General features: G+C 42.3%; 2 protein-coding genes across 3 annotated transcripts; one reads left to right on the top strand and one right to left on the bottom strand.

Annotated features, from left to right (window-relative positions):
• Positions 1-2,432: 2,432 nt before the first annotated feature.
• ING2 (inhibitor of growth family member 2) lies at positions 2,433-8,749 on the bottom strand. 2 transcript variants are annotated; one of them, XM_008000368.3, is made up of 2 exons: positions 7,904-8,749; positions 2,433-3,247 (listed from the first exon to the last, which is right to left on the bottom strand). In XM_008000368.3, the coding sequence occupies exons 1-2, from the start codon at positions 8,073-8,075 to the stop codon at positions 2,577-2,579; spliced, it is 843 nt and encodes a 280-aa protein (XP_007998559.1). In that variant the 5' UTR covers positions 8,076-8,749; the 3' UTR covers positions 2,433-2,576. The 2 variants fall into 2 exon arrangements, with proteins under 2 accessions (XP_007998559.1, XP_037849977.1); XM_037994049.2 differs by lacking the exon at positions 7,904-8,749 and adding an exon at positions 6,913-7,169.
• Positions 8,124-19,622, top strand: LOC103236599 (uncharacterized). The gene is made up of 6 exons (XM_073017854.1): positions 8,124-8,204; positions 8,320-8,462; positions 8,715-9,072; positions 14,984-15,256; positions 15,586-15,695; positions 17,498-19,622. The coding sequence occupies exons 1-4, from the start codon at positions 8,124-8,126 to the stop codon at positions 15,023-15,025; spliced, it is 624 nt and encodes a 207-aa protein (XP_072873955.1). The 3' UTR covers positions 15,026-15,256; positions 15,586-15,695; positions 17,498-19,622.
• The last annotated feature ends 762 nt before the right edge of the window (positions 19,623-20,384 follow it).

Here is a 20,384-nt window from a genome sequence, read left to right as displayed (position 1 = left end):
AAGTTGAAAACTGTGAAATGTGGCAGTGGTTCCAAAACATTTCTATATATTAGAATGGGAATCTTTAAAAAATTCTAATGCTTAAGCCACAGTCCAAATGAATTAGATCACAATTGCTGAGGGTGGGGCACAGATAACAGTATTTGTTGAAACTCCCAGGTAATTCTAATGTTAAGTTTGAGAACCACTGGTATATACAGTATGAGTTGGTAACCATATGAGATCCAGTATACTCAACAACAAAAGAAATTCCAGTCCTAATGCTATGTATGCTTAAGACTTCTATTTCCAAGATGCAGAGAAAACAAAACAAAAAAATTCATAAAACTGTTCCAGATATTAGGTCTTAAAGGGAGCACACCTTCCAGGATTTTCCAGGTTCGCTTTCCCGTCAAGTCTAATCCAAACTTGGGCATTTCTATTAGGAAGTTTATTCTTTTATCCCATCTGCTCAGGCAGATTTATGCATGAAAAAGTGGTGACTTCTATGTAAGTCGCATCTGAAGGCTTTGGGGATTTTGTCCATACTGGTATTTTTAATGGTGTCAAGTAAAAAGCTCCACTCTGGTAATAAGGTTGTAATCACTAAAACAAAATGCCATATTCTCAAAAGGATTTCCTTACAACTCAGCTAAGTTATTATGATGAGAATGGATTTCCTAAATTCTTAATCATGCTGTCTAACATTTCTCACTCAAAAGGTAACAGAATCAACTAGCTACAGTCATGAATCCAAATATCTTTAGGTCGTAGCTAACAAATATTGCACATTTACCCATCTCCAAACTCACTTTTAAACTATCTTTATACCTCAGAATGAAGGACAAAATTAATGAAAGAGAAGTCATGTCATTATTCAAATCCTTACTATAGTGCAAATACTAGAAATTTCCAAGGAATCTTGGAAATATTTAAGCCAACTCATTTTACAAGTAACGACCTGACACCCAGACGAGGTGAAATGACGTGCCTAAAAGTCACACAGGAGAGCTAGAAGAGAAAAAAAAGTTTGTTTTTTTTTTTTTCCCAAAACAAGCAGGGGTTTTTCATGTTAATCAACAAGAATCAAGATCATCAGATCACGAAGAAATGAGGAATAAAACATACGTTACACACAGATTTAAAGAACTAGTCAATCTGCTGCCCCCAAAATCAAAACCTTCTCTAAACATATGGACATATATCCATCAAGATGCGTACCCTTCAAATATCAGAATCTTGGAAAATTCAACTTACAAATACATTAATTGCATTATGATGATGAAGTAAGTTAAATGTGAAAACATCAAACAGCACCAATACCAGAAGTTACGAAGGTAAATACACTATTATTTAAAATAATGTATAGTCACTGATTGGGACAGAAATGACAATAACCACTAGCAAAACCATTTAAAACAACTCTCTGACATAAAGGCTATACGTAAAGACTACTATATGCCCTTTTCCACTGATAGGCCTATGGCTAGGCATCCTGGCAGCGGGTCACATGGAAAATACTATTAAGATGCATTTTTAAATTGTTCAACCTTGAGTCATGATACTACATAACCCAAAGTTTGCCAATGTAAGCCAGTCGCTATATTTTTGGTATCCTACTTTTTTGGGGGGGGGGCGGGGGCGGGGGGGGGACGGAGTCTCGCTGTCACCCAGGCTGGAATGCAGTGGCAGGATCTTGGCTCACGGCAACCTCTGCCTCCTGGGTTCAAGCAATTCTCCTGCCTCAGGCTCCTGAGTAGCTGGGACTACAGGCGAGTGCCACCACGCCCAGCTAATTTTTGTATTTTTTATTAGAGACGAGGTTTCACCATGTTGGCCAGAATTGTCTCGATCTCTTGACCTTGTGATCCGCCTGCTTCGGCCTGGTATCCTAACTACTCTTAGCTGTCCCAATTAAAACAAAACACAAAACGACTCCCTTATTAAGCACTAAATTAAGTTTATCCACGAAGCAGCAGCAAGGCATTAACAAATGGGCTGACAGTATCAAAATGCTACTGAGGAAAAGACAGCAGCAAGTACTCTCATAAGAGCACATTATTCCACATGGAATCCCAAATGACTCTTATCTCCAGTTCCTCAAACCCCTGGAAGACTAGAGATGAACAAGCGAAGGTATAAACGGGGCTAGGGAAAAAGCAGCTCAAATGGCATAGTGTCTGTATTTTAAAGTACCCAAGATCATGTGATGTTACAGAGAAATCCCACTATAGCTCAAATTGTTTAAACATGTATAACTAAAATGCTAGTGACACTTTTGTGTTTACCCAAAAAATAGCATTGCAGTTTTAAGTGAAAATGAAATAGGCATGGTTTGTGAAATGTTTGTTTACACCACCCTCTTCCTGCTCCCTGCTCGTTTCATCAGGTGATCTGAAGACTACCTGGTTGGAAATATTTGGTAATGCAGTGCAGAAAATTAAGGTCACAGACAAAGTACAACAACTTTTAATACACCATTAATACTAATGATTAAAAATTATTGCATAGTCTTATGCATTTACCCTAAAACATTTTCTGAAAGTAAACGAATTATATAAAAGACAAACAACCCTTTAAAATCTGGATGGCCTTTACTACCTCGACCTTCTATCCTTTTTTGTCTTTTCAGTACTTTTGTCCATGGTTTTCTCATTGTCTCCCCTGCACTTTGGGCAATACCATTTCCCCTTTGGTTTATAGGTGAGTGAAACGCATGAAAAGTGAAACCATTCAATTGGACACTGTTCATTGTCACATCCTATCATCTCCCCATAAGACACTTGGTTGCATAAGCAGTATGTAGGTTCGTTAGGATCTATTGCAAACTCAACAGGTGAAGCTTCCCTTTCCTGCTTGGCCTTGGAGCGTTTCTTCTTCTTTGCTGACTTGGATTTCTTTTCTTTAGGTGGCTGATCATCACAGTCTTCGATCCCATTTGCCATATGACATAAATCACGGCTTTCACTTGTCCGCTGTCTGCGGGGTCTTCTTGAAGATCTTTCTGGTTGGCTAGAATCCATCTTTGCTTTATCTGAGGCCCGTTCACTTTCAGCAGGATCTTGGAAACACTGTGAATGTAACTCCATTTGTCTTGCCCGATTTTCTACCAATTCAAGCATTTGTGTAACAATCTGGATTTTTTCATCTCCCAATTCTTGACTATTAATTAGTGCTCTCTGGAGAAGCTGCTGTAGACGTTTCTTTTGGTTTAAATCATCTTCTTTCTTATATTTTTCATAGACATCATCAATTTCCTTTAACGTTTCTAAAAAAGGAAAAGAATGAGAACATTATCATGTGTTAGCAGACATAACATTTCCAAGTTAGTTTTTTTTTTACAGAATTGAAGTTAGAACTCAAACCATGAAACCATACTCCTCTTTGGTACGTATACATTAAAAACTATTTCATACAAAGACCACATTATCTAATATGAAAGTACATTTAGAAGTAAAGTAATGAAAAGAAAGAACACAAAACTAATACTCATTAATCTATATTAAAAAGGGTAAGAGGCCGGGCGCGGTGGCTCACGCCTGTAATCCCTGCACTTTGAGAGGCCGACGCAGGTGGATCACCTGAGGTCAGGAGTTCAAGACCAACCTGGCCAAGATGGTGAAACCCTGTCTCTACCAAAAATATAAAAAATTAGCCAGGCATGGTGGCAGGCGCCCCTAATCATTCCAGCTACTCGGGAGAGAACTGCTTGAACCCAGAAGGCAGAATTTGCAGTGAGCTGAGATCACACCACCGCACGCCAGCCTAGGCGACAGAGCAAAACTCTGTCTCCAAAAAAAAAAAAAAAAAAAAGGATAAGAGATGTTTGGCTAATGATCAAAAGTATTTCTAATGGGCAGGAACACTGCATGCCACTTCAGTCTACTAAGTGCTGTAACACCTTCAAAACAACTCTATACATAAAATTTGCAGGCTGGGGTCCAGCTCTAAAACTTGTAAAGGTTACAGGACTAGGCTACAGATTACTGCCCAAATGTGTTTACAGGATTTACAGTCAAATCAATGACTTGTGACATGACTTCGGAGACACTACAGCTTCACTTTCACATCACACATTCTTAACAAAGAAGGCATAAACAGCTCTTAGCTTCCCATCATCTTAGTTTTAATGGCTCTATTTTAGCCTCACATGGGAAATTCTGAAAATGAAACTATTTCCAGGGTAAAACTATTTCCAGAGTAGATTCTGGTTCTGGCATCAACTGACCAAACCACTAACAAAATTATAATAAAGTCAGCACTGGATCATTCTGCCTTTGTAGATAAATCAGGAGTTGGTTCTAAGCTTTCTGAACTGCTGATTTAGTTGCAGGGCACATGGAATACACTTACTTAAATAAAATAAAAATAGCTGACTCACTAGAAGGTATCCAAAAATCTGAAAATATAATTTCATATGTCACCAAAAATTTACTTAAGATTAGTTTTGTTCAAAACTGTTTTGTTTCTTATTCTTACAAGATGTAATGCTATCTCAAAGAGTTCTGTCCCCATGGTATTTTTCATACCACATGGCATACCAGTTTTATATTCCAATATTATAATTATTAAAAACAGAAATGTTGGACAAGTAAATATATACATTGGGGCTGTCTGCAAGTAAGGCACACAAAAGCAAATATTCCACAGAACTCATTAATTAGCTTCTCCCTGGCAATCGCAGGTACTCATACTTGATGTACAACTGTCTAACCTGGAATACATAACAAAGTGCCAGCACACGGTTAACAGCACTTATGCCCGCATAGCATATTTTTGAACAAAGTTCATGTATATTCCATTTGCTTAGCTAGGCATCTAAGCAGATTTCTTAAGAACCTCATTTCCCTACAGGAAAAATAAGGAAACTGGTTCCCTCAGACACATAAAAAAATTGAGGATTAAAAAAAAAAGAGGCAAACCTCATTTCAAATATTCTGTACCTAATAATCAGGTGTTAGAGGCTAATTACAGTATATATCACACCAGCACACTGATAGATGAGATACAAAAATTTTTAAGACACCTTTTTATATAGTGAAAGACAAGAAATTTAACATTTACTCAGCCCCTTCTATGTGGTAAAGATTTTCTCAGTTAATCTCCACAGCAACCCCATGAGGAAGCCATCACTTCTGCTTGTGAAAAAAACTGCAACTCAAGAGATAAGAACCCCAGACTTTGAACTGTACCAGATCTGTATGTTTGACCTAGCAGTGTAAGCACTTTCTATAAACTATATGAAGGCACTTGAAATTAAGTATCAAATTTTAGTTTGAAGGTTGTCATTTATCGAAGAAATGAGAACACTAGAACAAAAATAAAGGTTCTCTAATAACCGTATCCCATAATAAGTACTTCAATTGTGAAATTGTTTTCTTCTTTATTTCTCATCTTTATAAGGTTTTCTGCAGTTCTGAAAGTGTCTCAATAGGTGAGAAATTTATTTGACTGCCTATATGATTTATATCACTAAATATTGCTAGAAATATTAGATCCAAAACCAAAAAAGACTTCAGCACTAGTGAAGAAATAAAAAACATGAAATCTGAACCCAAAACACAAAATATATATAAACATAAAACTGTGAAAGTTGAGCTCAGTAACCATGCGCAGAGTGAAAACTGGATGAGTTTTTAATCATTAATCACAATCTTCAGGGAGCTAAGAATTTTTATAATCTCTTAGTCTTGTAAGGCCTACTATATTACTAATCTTACCAGAGCTATTAATACATCACAATTATAGATGATCCGAAAGCAGATTTCCCTGTCAACAAATTATAGTATCCCTTACCAACTTCAAATAGCTTAACTCTTGTGAAAGGAAACATGTGTCTTCAAAGAAATGTAAAAACCTGCAAGCTTGCTGGGCGCAGTGGCTCGCGCCTATAATCCCAGCACTTGGTGGGGCAGAGGCGGGCGGATCACCTGAGGTCAGGAGTTCAAGACCAGCCTGGCCAACATAGTGAAACTCCGTATCTACTAAAAATACAAAACTTAGCCGGGCGTGATGGCAGGTGCCTGTAATCCCAGCTACTCGGGAGGCTGAGGCAGGAGAATCGTTTGAACCCGGGAGGCAGAGGTTGTAGTGAGCCAAGATCCAGCCACTGTACTCCAGCCTAGGGGCAGAGCAAGACCCTGTCTGAAACAACAACAACAACAACAACAGCAGCAGCAGCAGCAACTGCAAACTTTACAAACTTTAGTGTTATTTGAAAAACTAGAAAGGTTCAATATACAATTATTAAGCACGTATCATTTTTAGGTTACCATTCATGTTTGTGCTCCATATCTGTAGAAATCCCCTTGGCCAGTTTTTATTAAAATTTAAATTGTTTGAAAACAAGGATATGCATCTAAAGTTGCAGGAGCTGAAGCCAAATATTCTACATCTAATTAACTGGACGAGTTACTTAAACTCTTTCTAATCTGTAAAATAAATATTTATATAATGGTCTGGACTCAGCGCATCAGTTTGAATTCCCTCCCCCCATCCCCTCCCCCAAACACGGATCAGTCCTATGAATCCCATGGATTCAGAAAACACAAATTTATCAACTAAAAAAAAATCAGAGACACTTATGTCACACAAGAAGTGGATTCCTTTAGAGACTTTTAAACTATAGGATTACTGACGTGTTTACAAAAACAGAGAATGGGTCCAGGAAATTATCTTTAAAGTTCATATGGCTGTTTCCATACTATGTTCAAGGTCTGTTCCTCGATTCAAGGTTATTAAGCGCAACACATTTCCTCTTTTAAACTGCCCTCCTAGTAGCACCACCGATAGTAGGTGATAACACTGTAAGGAAGGTCGATTCTGTCCCGGGTTCCCGGGTCGGCCCGTAAAGGGTGGTTTCGCCTTAACACTTAAAAGTCGGAGAAGGAGGGGCTCGGGGACGCCAGGCGGTTGCCCAGTCAACCAACCCACTTCCTCCTGAAGCCCGGAAGTGACACATGTCCCGGAACCTACGCGGAGCCAGGGTCCGAGACCCTCCGAGCTGCTAATCTCCGTCCTGATCCATTGGTTGGGAAAGAGATTGGAAACATCACCGCAAAACATGCTGCAAACCCCGACTCGGACTCCGCTGGGGCCGAACCAACGCCCCCGCACAGCCTCGACTCCCTCCCCAGCAGCCTGCTCGCAGCCGCCCCTCTTGCGACCAGCCATTTTCCAGGCCCGCGGGAACGCGCGCCCCGCCCCTCCCACGCCCCACGTCACACCCGCAGGCCCCGCCCCCGGCGCGGGGGCCCTCCCCGCCACACACGCCCCTCTCTTCCTCTCCCGCGGGGGACCCCTCCCCTCTTAACCATTTTGCCGAAAGAGCTGGGCTAGGGCTGCGGCTCGGGGCGGCCGAGAACTTTCCCCAGGCAAGAGAGCGGAACGGACTGCTCTCCTCCCGGCCGGGGCAGGAGCGCGGAGGAAGGCCCCCTCAATCTGCCTCCGCGGCCTCTCGCCCCCTCCCTCCCGCACGTTCCAAAGCACCCGCACTCCGGGGTGGGGGCGAGTGAGGTGGGGAAGTGCGCCCCGCAGACCAGCGGGAACCCGGCCGCTCACTCCCTCCGGCCCTTGCCCCGCTGCAGTCCTGGGCCGGGGCGGCAGGGTCTGCGGCACGGGGCAGGCGAGCGCCTGAACAAATGCTTGCTGCTTAAAATGGCTGATTCCCCTCCGCGGCAGCTGCAGCCGCTGGGTCTGCAGCGGGGGCTGACGAACAGCCCCCACCCCCACTCCGGGGACCCCAGAGAAGTACTCGCCCACCGCGGGCAAGGAGGGCCGCGAACCCAGTCTCCAGTCCTCCCCGTCCCGCTCGGCAGACCCTCGGTGGGCTCGGGGAGACTGTCACGGGAGAAAGGGAAGGTGGCACTGCCCCGGCAGGCTCCCTGCCACCGGCTCCCGAGGCCGGCAGCCCCGCGGCCCCTACCTTGATATTTGTTGTCCAGCTCTCGCAGCACAGACACGTTCCTCTGCATGTCGTGGGGCAGCGACTCCACGCACTCAAGGTAGTCCTGCACGTAGCAGGTGAGCAGCCGGCTCCGCTCCCCGGTCAGGAGCGCGGCCGACGAGTACAGTTGCTGCTGCTGCTGCCCTAACATCCTGCCGATCCGCGCCGTCGCCGCCGCCTCCGCATCCAGCAGCCGCACATGCACCGGCCGCGGCCGCCGCGGTCCCTCAGCTCAGCAGCCCGGCGCCGCGGGGACCCCGCAGCCGCTCGAGAGGGCACGGCCGCGCTCCCCGATCTCCACTCCCCCTAGAGCAGCCCTCACTCCCCGCCCCCGCAGCACCAGCCCAGGGGCGGGGCGAAACTGGGGCTCCCTCCTTTCTCCCCTCCCGCTCCAGGACCGGAGCAGTGGGGATCCCCTCGGCGGGGCCGGCGCCGGGGTCCCGGACGCTGACACTTCCTGTCCCCCTCGGAGTCCCCAGATGCTACCAGTGCCGTCTCGCAGCTCGGATCCCCATGACAAGCCTGTCGCCGCCTGCCTGTCCCCAGTCACCCTCCGTGCCTGACGGGGAGCCTCCCGCTGGCCTGCCCCCGCCCCTCCGCCCGCGGCCGCCTCTGCGCCTGCGCAGCGCTCGATCCGAATAAGGCCGGGGCCCGCCCCTACCGCCTACCGGAGGGTTCGCATTCTCCCGCCTTCGCTTTGCCGCCCGGGCGATTGGTCTGCCGGCTCCGGGCTGGGGGGGAGGGTGTCGGGGGCGGCCAAACGGCAGGCCGCGCCCCGCCCCCCTTAAAGGGGAAGCCTGGGGAGCCAGTCTCTGCGCCCCGCGTCTGAATGGGACCCGGCAGGGGAGGCGGCTCGGTCCTTCCGGCCGCCCTCCCCGCGGGAAGGGGCAGCTCCGCCCGGCCACACCGGCTTTTTACCCATCCGGCGGTCCGAGTGCGGCTCCTCGCGAGCCTGCAAAGGAGCAGCAGGCTGCTCCTTTTCGGACGACCCGGAGCGAGGCCTGCAGGACTGCGCGTCCCGGCTGGCGGCGGGCGGCTCCCGGCATGCGCGGCAAGGCGTTCCCGCCGCCTCCGAGCTCGCCTGGGGCTGCCGCCCGCCTCCTGCCGGGCCCTCGGGCTCGTCCGGCACCGCGGGGCTGATCGGGGAGGTAGGCGGTGCTTCCTTCGGCCCCCGGCGTCATGTGCCCTGCGGGTTTCGTGGCCCTTCCCCTGCGCTGGAATCTTCTGTGTCATTTAGGGGGAAGGGATGCGGGACGGCATCTGCCTGCCAACGCATAGGTCCCACAGACAGCCTTTAAAAACAACTGCGTTTGGGGTGTGTCAGAACATTTAAACACAGGACGTCGGCGGGGCTTCCTGGCGGAGTGGGGCACACGCCAGCTTTACGGGACTTTTTGCTCGGTCCTGCCCCAGGACTACAATCGGAGGGGACCTGGGGCATGCAGACGCGAGTAAAAACCTAGTCAGCGGGCGGGCCCTCGGCCCCGTAATCTACGTGATCTCCTAGTGGGGTTTAATTTCGGTGTAGTGTAAACGAGATGCCAAGCAGAGGAACTGATTTTAATTACAGATGGACTTTTTTGAAAGAAATGGGTGCAAATAGAATGAATGCATGGAGAATTTTAATGGAATGCCTATGTAAACAAGCCCTATTGTGAGTACTACCTTTGAGTTAAAAAGAAAATGTGAGTGGTGACAAATTTGGATCTTCTTAGATCCAGTTTGCAGCGTTGGTACACCAGAATGGTGACCTATTTAGAGCACTTTTGAAACAGCTGTTAATAGTAACTAGCTTTTGACTTGCAAAGAGGAATCTAGATCCTTATCTAGAGGACATTTTAAATTTCAAACCAAAATAAAGCACTCCAGGCAATTGGACGTCATAGGACGTCAACTATTTCAAAGGACTGGGAAATCGTCTTGGGTTATTACCCTAGGACACTGAGGTTTGGGCCAGTATGAAGTCAACCCAGACAGTTCAATGTAGAGTATTTCTGAGAACATTTGGGGATTTTACTGTTCTTTAAACCTTTCGGCCGGGTCTCGTCAAAAAACGGCCACTGTGAAGAACTGAATTTTACTGGTTTTTACTTGAACTCTACTATTTTTGTTTTCTCACAAATTTGAGTGAGATGGTCTTTATCAAAGGCCCAAAATAATGTGGGGTGCCTTGTTACAGGTCAAACACCGAATGTACCAATGGATTTTATTGAGTCTGATAAGTGAGCTGCAGGTAGATAAGAGAAGTGTTTAGAAACTAAAAGGGGAAAAAGGCAAAGATGCAGAATACCTACAGTACTCCAGAAACAGAGCAAGGTGATAGGAGGGATGAGCATGGAATAGGAGACATTTTATAGCATTATTTTCACCTTTTATAATTATGTTGAACAGGCTGGAAAAAAGCAAAAAAATCCAAAGAATATTTTAGCTGGTACTGATCTAAAACTATAAAACACTGTAGTATGATAATATATGTATATGTATGAATTATTTTAGACATGCTTTTCTTGCCATATTTATTTTAAAAGGTTAATTGAAGGCTTATTCTACTGCCACCCTGCGAAAGCAGCCTGTGTGGGGAGAACACTTCAGTGGGGGAAAAAAAAAATCGCCACAATCCCTAAACCCTTGACCTTGATTATTGAGCACTGTCCTTCCCTTCTGAATGGTCACTTAACTGGAAATATGGGGCCTCTTAGAAGACAAGATTGAATTTCTTGTCTTCTAAATGCAAAATTTAAAATCTCCCGTTCTCAGCAACTAGCAATTAATTTATGGTATTTAATCCTGTGAATAAAGCAAAAAGGCATTTTCTTTGCTCCACAGTGTATTATCTACCACAAAGCAACCCTAAAAAAAAAAAAAGTAACTGATCTCCCTAAATTAGTCTGGGATTACCTTGAATTTCTAAGTCAGTGACTTTAAAAGGTCCCTGGCAGGGACTGTGTATGCCTCCATACCTGTCTCTTGGGGAGAGCAACAACTTCAAACTGACTGAAAACAAACTGGCAAGTAATTGTGAAAGATTCCTAAAGAAGACTGCTGAGAAAATTCAGCTTCTGTTTGAGTCAGGCCAAATAAATGAAATCCTTTTCTTTTTTCTACTTTTTAATATTTTTAAACTTTTATGGAAATTTTCAAACAAAGGCAAAAGTAATAGTACAATAAATCCTCATATACTGTTTACCCAGCTTCAACGTTTAGCAACATATGGCTAAGATTATTTAATCTATATCCCTTCACACTCCCTCACTCTTGCTGGATTTTTATCATTTTATCTGTAAATACTTTAAATATGATTAGGTAAAATATAACAGTTGTTTTTTGTTTGCTTGTTTTTGAGACGGAAATTTGCTTTTGTCGCCCAGGCTGGAGTGCAATGGGGCGATCTTGGCTCATTGCAACCTCCGCCTCCCAGGTTCAAGCGATTCTCCTGCATCAGCCTCCCAAGTAGCTGAGATTACTGGCGTGTGCCACCATGCCCAGCTAATTTTGTATTTTTAGTAGAGACGGGGTTTCACCATGTTGATTAGGCCAGTGTCGAACTCCTGACCTCCAGTGATCTGCCCACCTCGGCCTCCCAGAGTGCTGGGAATACAGGCGTGAGCCACTGTGCCCCACCAAGATAACAGTTTTTTAAACATATCCATAATACCATTTATTCTGTCTCCCCAAATTTTCTTACTGTCATTTGATAACTACACAATTCAAATTTTCCTGTTGTCTCATTAAATCTTTTGCATTTGGTCTAACAGGATCCAACAAATCCCATGCATTTTATTTGGTTAATGAGGTCTTTTCCAAACCAGTAAGAGGCAGTTAATTCCCTGTTTAATTCAGTGAAGCAGAGAGCAATGTTTTTCTGAGGAAGATATTCAAGTAGTTTAAAATCACTGCTTTACATATGGAGAAATTCAAGAAGAAACCCTCATATGAAAAAGTTACCGACTGATAGTGTGTTGTAAGAAATGTAATTGTACCTGATGCAAATAAATAAATCCTTAATAATCTAGGAGTCTGCATTAGAGTGTAATTTGTTCTAGAAGGTCCAGTGAAGCATCTTAGATTATAGTGAAAAACCCTAAAACTTTACATCAATTCATTAGTACAAAAAGCAACTAAAAAAACCTAATAGTCCTGTAATCCCAGCACTTTGGGAGGCCAAGGCGGGCGGATCATGAGGTCATGAGATCGAGACCATCCTGGCTAACACAGTGAAACCCCATCTCCACTAAAAATGCAAAAAATTAGCTGAGTGTAGTGGCGGGCGCCTCTAGTCCCAGCTACTGGGGAGTCTGAGGCAGGAGAATGGCGTGAACCCGGGAGGCGGAGGTCAATGAGTCGCAATCACGCCACTGCACTCCAGCCTGGGCGACAGCAAGACTCCGTCTCAAAAAAATAAAATATAATAATAATAATAGTTTGCATCTCCACTGAACTCAGTTTTAAAGCATTTTTGATTATTACATAAGTAATGCTATTGTAGAAAAAATTTAAATAGAGATAAAAAGAAGATACATAAAAGTCACTACAAACTGGAGTTAATTCTTCTTAATATCTAAATATACTCCAAGATGTAATTCCATTTTAGCAGTTCTTTTGCTTTAAGAAAACACTTTGGCTGGGATTGAAGGACAAAGTTAGGCCAGGTGTGGTGGCTCATGCCTGTTAATCCCAACACTTTGGGAGGCTGAGGTGGGCAGATCACCTGAGGCCAGGAGTTCGAGACCAGCCTGACCAATATGATAAAACCCCGTCTCTACTAAAAACACAAAAATTAGCCGGACGTGGTGGCATGTGCCTGTAATCCCAGTTACTTGCTTGAACCCAGGAGGCGGAGGTTGCAGTGAGCCGAGATCACACCATTGCATTCTAGCCTGGGCAGCAAAAGCGAAACTCCGTCTCATTAAAAAAAAAAAAAAAAAAAAGGACAAAGTTAAGAAAATATCAGATTCTCTAGAAGGAATATTAGAAATCTGAACCATATCACCCTGTACGTGGAGTTAATGTGATAGACCACACAGATTTAACTGGTGTATACAGTCAATCCTGCTGCTTTCCATTATAGTACTAGTCAGCATTTAGGATGACTGCTAAAAGCAAAACATGATCCTAAAACATTTTAACGAAGGGACTGTGTGAATGACTGGGACTGTAGTGAAGAGGAAATTCAGTATAATAAGATCTCATATTTTCATAACCAAGAAAAAAGGCAAACATACTATCCCCTTAGCTATCCCAAGGAGAAAAAATAGCACATATGGTATACTTTGCATATTGCTGACCAGAAAAACATTCAATTTTCCCTAGCTAGTTACCATAGTTACATGAGCCCTTTATAACATCAAGAGGGGGAACTAGGTCACAGTATTGAAGGAGTTTGAATTATGCAATTATGTTTTCTAAAAGCAGGGGAAAGGGTTTTTAATTGAGAGAAGAGAGATTTATGCTTTGTTCAAAATTGAAATTTTGGTCTGATTTTGCTGATGAAACCTAAAAATTTGTCCAAAATTTAATAGTTGATACAGTACATATAAATTACTCGACTTATACAAATAACAATAGCTAGATCCATAAAAATGACACATTATGTCTTTGTAGATATCCCTTTTTCTTAATGAGCTGTGTTACCCGAAAATGTTTTTGCAGGTAATCAGTAAACCCAACAATTGCCTAGCCTCTGAGAGTAGCCAAACCATGTGTAAACTAAAGGCTTGAACTCTTCCGGTCTGTGAAAGTGTGAGGTAAAGGTTGGCACAGTGCCTTTCAGATGCTATTCTTTGTTGTACAGCAATTTTCCTATTAATTTCATCAAATGGAAGTGAGTGGCAGGAAGGGAATGTATTGAAAGTTGTGGTAGCATAGCCTTCACCTTTCCTTTATATGTATTATTATTATTATAATTTTCACTAAGAACCTTACAAAAAAGATGTTTTTATTTATTAAAAAAAAAAAGGCCTGGCCTTGTGGCTCACCTATAACCCCAGACTTTGGGAGGCCAAGGTAGGAGGATCACTTGAGAACAGGAACGTGATAACAGCTTGAGTAGCACAGAGAGATCCTGTATCTACAAAACATTAAAAAATTAGCTGGGTGCAGTGGTGTGCACCTATAGTCTCAGCTACTTGGGAGGCTGAGGCAGGAGGATCCCTTGAGCCCATGAGTTTGAGGCTGCAGTGAGCTAGGATCGTAGCACTGCACTCCAGCCTGGGCAACAGAGTGAGACCCTGTCTCAAAAAGAAAATGCATCTCAAGGTTGCATGATTTCAGATGTTTGTTTTCAATATCATGATCACTCTAGACTCGTCATTTTTTGATGCTGAAGTTATCTTAGATCAACGATTTCTCCAAAGGAAGGAAGAGCAGGCAACAGGCAGCCCAACTGGGTAGCTAGAGGAGCCAGTGCTGCTGATGGTAGTGTATCCTAACCATCATCTATGCAGGGATGGGGAAGAGGATGGAGATCACTATTACAGATCACCTACAGACCAGCTTTTCTACAGGTGATAATATCAGGACCCAGAGAAGTTAGCTTGCCCAGTGTCATATAACAATCCATAAAATAAGTATATACCTAAAAGTTTAAGAGTTAAACAAATAATTATCTTTTTTCTGGCTGACAATTATTGAAGGGAGAATTGGGCCCATGGGAAAAAATTAAGAACTCAGATATCATAAAATATTTTTCTGTGAAGTCTTGCAGCAAATTTAACATCTCCTCTGAAGGAAAATTAGAATTTGCTGAAGAATAATGTTTCAAGTAACCACCCAGTCAAAAGTACTAGAAACTGTGTATCCTTTAGACTTATTTTAAAGGATCAATGCCTTATGCCTTCAGCACTAGCTGAAGAATGGTCTTTTAAAAATGAAACTAATGCTATTGGCTAGGTGCTTTTTGCTAAATCTATCATTTATTTGAAGTGCTTAATTATTTAATGAGGTCTTATTGGAGCTATTGTTACATTAATTGCTCTTAGCATGGTTAATTTAATCCAACATTTGGTAAGTATTGATTATCTTTCATGGGGTAACAGATTTTTTTTTCCTTTTTTTTTTGAGATGAGTCTCGCTCTGTCGCCAGGCTGGAGTGCAGTGGTGTGATCTCGGCTCACTGCAACCTCTGCCTCCTGGGTCCAAGTGATACTCCTGCCTCAGCCTCCCGAGTAGCTGGGACTACAGGCGCACACCACCACGCCCAGCTAATTTTTGCGTTTTTTAGTAGAGATGGGCTTTCACCTTGTTGGGCAGGATGGTCTCGGTCTCTTGACCTCGTGATCTGCCCACCTCAGCCTCCCAAAGTGTTGGGATTACAGGTGTGAGCCACCATGCCCGGTAAGGATAACAGATTTTTAAAAATTATTTCCATAAATTGACATTCTCTGTTTTATGCATGAAACCAGTATATCTCACTTTACACAATATATATGTTTCTGGAAAATTGTATTTAAATCTTGTTTTGCTAAATCAAGTAATTTTAGATGTGCCAGTTCTACAAAATGAGATGGAAATTTTGAAAATGAAAATATTCATTTAATACAAATAATTTATCTTATTTTATTTCTTTTTCTCTGTTGTTACCTTGAGAAAACATAGGGTGTGTTCATTAACTGCAGTCTAGATGTACTTTCATTTTCTTGTTCTAACTGTAGTGTACATTGCAGATATTTTAGTACAACATCTTTTCATCACAGAAATGATATCTTCAGGGAAAAGACTTTGAGAAAGTGCCTGAAGTAACAGAACACATATTTTCTTCTGATATCTGGCTAAAGTAAGTACTAGAATTAGATTAAAAACAAAGATATAAAAGATGGGGGGAAAATTTTATGGGAAGTATTAGAAGCTAAAAAGCTCTCTATTAAGGGGAAATAGAAGAATCAGAAAAAGAAATGATTATTTGAGCCCTTACTGATGATGGTAGAACATTAAAATTAAAATTTAGGGGCTGAAATATTTAAATTTTATTTATGGAGACTATTTGTGATACTATTTTTCAATAAGAAAAAATATAGTTGCTGGCCAGGTGCGGTGGCTTATGCCTGTAATCCCAGCACTTTGGTAGCCCAAGGCAGGTGGATCACTTGAAGTCAGGAGTTTGAGACCAGCCTGGCCAATATGACGAAATGTCACCTCTACTAAAATACAAAAATTAGCTGGGTGCAGTAGCAGGCACCTATAATCCCAGCTACTCAGGAGGCTAAAGCAGGAGAACTGCTTGAGCCCACGAGGCAGAGCTTGCAGTGAGCTGAGATCACGCCACTGTACTCCAGCCTGGGCGACAGAGTGAGTCTCCGTCTCAAAGAAAAAAAATATATATATATATATGTGTGTGTGTGTGTGTGTGCGCGCGCGCGTGTGTGTATATATGTGTGTGTGCATATATGTGTGTGTGTATATATATAGAGTTGTAATACAGGGTTAGAGCAATAGCATATCTAACTTAGTCTTTGACTGATAATTGGCATGTTGATTAAAAAATAATTTCAAAAAGCCAAGTGACTTCCTTATATGATATTACATTTAGGATATCCTAAACAATGTTAACTTTGTATTCAGATTAAATATCTCTGGAAAAATAGTCCAGCAATATCTAGAGGCTTCGTTTATCCTTTTGCACATTTGTTTTTCATTTTTTGGTATATGTATTATTTTAACAAAAATTTATGCTTCATCTAAAATATAAAAGAAACAAAGAACTGGGTGGGTGCAGTGACTCATGCCTGTAATCCCAGCACTTTGGGAGGCCAAGGCAGGTGGATCACGAGGTCAGGAGATCGAGACCATCCTGGCCAACATGGTGAAACCTCATCTCTACTAAAAAAAAAATACAAAAAATTGCGTGATGTGCGCGTGCCTGTAGTCCTGGAAGGCTGAGGCAGGGGAATCGTTAGAACCCGGGAGGCAGAGATTGCCATGAGCTGAGATCACGCCATTGCACTGTGGCCTGGCGACAGAGCGAGACTCTGTCTCAAAAAAAAAAAAAAGAAAGAAAGAAAGAACTTTATGCACTTTCTGCAATAACAAAATGCAAATGTAATATTATGTACCAGGAAAAGAGTAGATAAGTAGATACACCAAACATTTGGATTTAGTCCACTTTTATAATTTTTTTTTACTTTTCTTATTAGTCATGTCTGGTCTTAGTATACCAGCATTCTAACAGCACATAAATTATTGCACAAATTAAAGCGAAGAAGTACCACAATTGGTAAATTTGAAGCTTCTGAAGACTTCTCACTTTAGGAATTAATCTAGGCAGTTTGGCTGAGAAACACATTTTTTGTGGAAAATTTTTAGCAGTTTAAGAGAAGTTTGAGGTAATCCTTTTCTCATTCAGCATAGCCCTCAACTTGCTGCTAAGAGCTTTAACAACTTTTGCAGGATCTCACTTGAGTATTTCAGGTTCATATGGAACAATTCTTATCACTTTTATGAATCAGATGTTTTAAAATTCAAATTTAGATTGATGTTCTATGTTAACACCACCTATACCATCTGCCTACGCCCTCAGAAGGGACCGATGAAATATTAACTAGCCAAGGAATCATTTTTTGACTGTGGTCTTTTCTGTAGGAATGAAATTTGGCAGAAATATTTAATGAAGAGGAATCTGAACATAGCAATTGAGAAAGGAGAAAGACTGGGAGAAGACTCCAGATGTTGTAAAGCAAAGAGAGGATGAGGCACAGGAAGCAGCTCTTATTATTTCTGTTGCACAGCTCAGAGAACTCCAAGCAATTGATTCTATCCTAAGGACATATTTTTTCAATTTGAGATGTAATTAATTTGTTTTCCAGTAAAATAGATATTAGTAGATCTATAACATACAGGAAACAATCGAAAATAGAGATAAGTGGTAATAATACCTCATTTCATAAGACATCTTTTTCAGAAAACTATTCTTCAGTATGTGGTGCATTGGCTTTCTAGGAAAGAATGGGAGTGAGAACCCTGCTGAAATGAATAATGGCCTTGGGGAGAGGGAAAGAGAAGCAAGAAAGGAGCAGTTAACAGGAAAATGAGGTCATATGGAAAGAAAGAAATAGATCAGGGCATTTTTAGGAGGTAATATCAATTGGGTTTAGTGACTGTATTTAGAGGATGGGAGAGGAGGTATCATCTAGGGTTTTGGCTTGGACCACAGGTAGATCTTGTTAAGGCTGTATGAAACAGAAAATCCAGGAGCTGACACAGGTTTGTGGGGGAAATGATACAAATATAAATCATACAAGGATACGAACCCTGTAGATTTTACAACTTTGAGCTCTATCCTTCTTAGGCCTCCTCTTCTAAGCAGCATAAGCTACTGCTCCCTACATGTTGCCTGTTCATAAAGTCTGAGGCAGGGGAATCGCTTGAACTCAGGAGGCGGAGGTTGCAGTGAGCCGAGATGGTGCCATTGCACTCCAGCCTGGCGACAGAGTGAGACTCCATCTTAAAAATATAAAAAAAGAAAAGAAAACAAACAAACAAACAAAACAAAGAACTTTATGCACCTTCTGGAATAACAAAATGCAAATGTAGTATTACCTACCAGGATAGAAATTGGAGGCTAGAATATGTTGGGTAGGGTAGAGAGACTAGAGGGAATGATTTAGCAATAAAATAGGTTTAAATATCTTCTCACATGCCCAGACTTAATTAGCTTTGTATTATTCCTGTTAGTAAGCCGGGAATTAGTACTAGGTGATAAGCAAGGATGCGCAGGGCCTTGTGAGGAAAAAAGTTACTGTAGCAGTTCTGGTTGCTTACCCTTTGCACGTCTCCAGGGGAACCATCTTTGACCTTGGCCAACCCCTGGATTACAATCCTGGGAGTGTTCCTTATGTTAGTGATGATGATTTTGTTGTATACACCTGGAGCATTGGATCATTCCATACTGGCTCACCAAGTTGTGTTGCACAAACACCAAGATTGATAAATAGGCACCTGGTTTTATTATTGGGCCCCTGAGTTTTGGTTGCCATAGCCAATTCCATAGCAAAGTATGCATACATGAACAGCCTCCCACAGAAGCCTTAGACCCTGAGGCTCAAGCGGGCTTCTGTGGGCAGAGACATTCCACAGGTGTCTACAGTTTGCTGAGAGAGAGAATTCCTGTGTAGCTGCAGACAAAGGACAACAGAATCCTATGTTGGACCTCTCTGGACTCCACTGATACATCTTTTCCTGTTGCTTTTGCTCTGTATCCTTTGCTGTCATAAATCTTAGCCCTGTGTTAATATATAGCCTGCTATTGAGTCTTGTGAGGCCTCTGGGATCACCAAAGGAAACAACCATATACCTAGTACTGAAGAGATTTAAAGCCCAATTTGTCCATCTGAGTCTTGATAGGATTCACTGAAAAAGAATAATCAACATATGTATCTGCAGTGTCAACGTTTAAATGAAATCAAGGCTTTAGTCTTTGTCCACCAGACATTTGTAGTCTTTACAGGGACATGACACATGTTAGGGAAATGCTTATGAGCATAAGTATAAATAAAAGCAAATTGGCAATGATGGCAGAATTAAAGAGAGATTAAAATTGGTAAAAGTCAAGCAAGGCTACTGAAAGATGGTAGGTATTTAAGAAGAGATATAGAGCTGCATTATCAAATGATAGCCATAATTTTTCCCCATATGTACTTTAGCTGTATGTAAAAACTAAAATAAAAAACATTTTTCTTGGATTTTATCTGATGTATTCCAAGCTCAACTCAAGTTTGATGAATTATTTGTATGGAATCTAAATTTGTACTAAATCAAAATTTAAGTGTTTTATGCAACAATTTTTTATGAGCCCTCCAGGTATGGATTTCAGCTGTGGGATAATGTTCTCATGTGTTATCATCCCGAAGACTCCGTGCCAAGTCCTGTTATAATTAGTCACACCTGATAATTCCTTCAGTTGTGTGGTTAAGCTGCTTGTGTCCAAAGCAGTTTACCTGAACTACACATGTGCAGGGCAGACTCTAAGCAGCCCAGATTAAGAAGGAACTTTGAAGGTTCTGCTTCCTGTAATGGCCAGATAGCTCCTATCAGATCAGTGTTCTTGCAAATAATGGCTATACATTCTGAACAGAATTTAAAAATCTACCAAAAGGCACTGGAGAGCAAGCAAAGGAAGGCAGATTCTGGACGGGAGTCCGTGCTTGGAAGAAGGAAATAGCAGTTCATGAGTTTCATCGTGTAAGAATGTCATTTAGCCTGGGGGCAGGCCCTCATCAGTACCATGTAGAATGACTATGACTTTCAAACTTGCAGACTTACTGGCTTGAAGAGCCAGAGGTTGGAATCCAGGACAACCACAGGGTGGTATATGGTCTAAAGTTAATACCATGTATTGCCTTGATATCTGGTAAAATCAAGAGGCCCTTGAATGACCTAACTACAAGTTCCTGTCCACACTCTGCTCCTTAGCTCAAGGATCAGGCACATTTCCTGCTTATTCCTGAGTCACAGGTTTTAGTTCCCTGAC

This window comes from Chlorocebus sabaeus, chromosome 7, assembly GCF_047675955.1.
Source record: "Chlorocebus sabaeus isolate Y175 chromosome 7, mChlSab1.0.hap1, whole genome shotgun sequence".
Lineage (NCBI taxonomy): Eukaryota > Metazoa > Chordata > Mammalia > Primates > Cercopithecidae > Chlorocebus > Chlorocebus sabaeus.
This window is presented reverse-complemented; position numbering and strand designations above follow the sequence as displayed.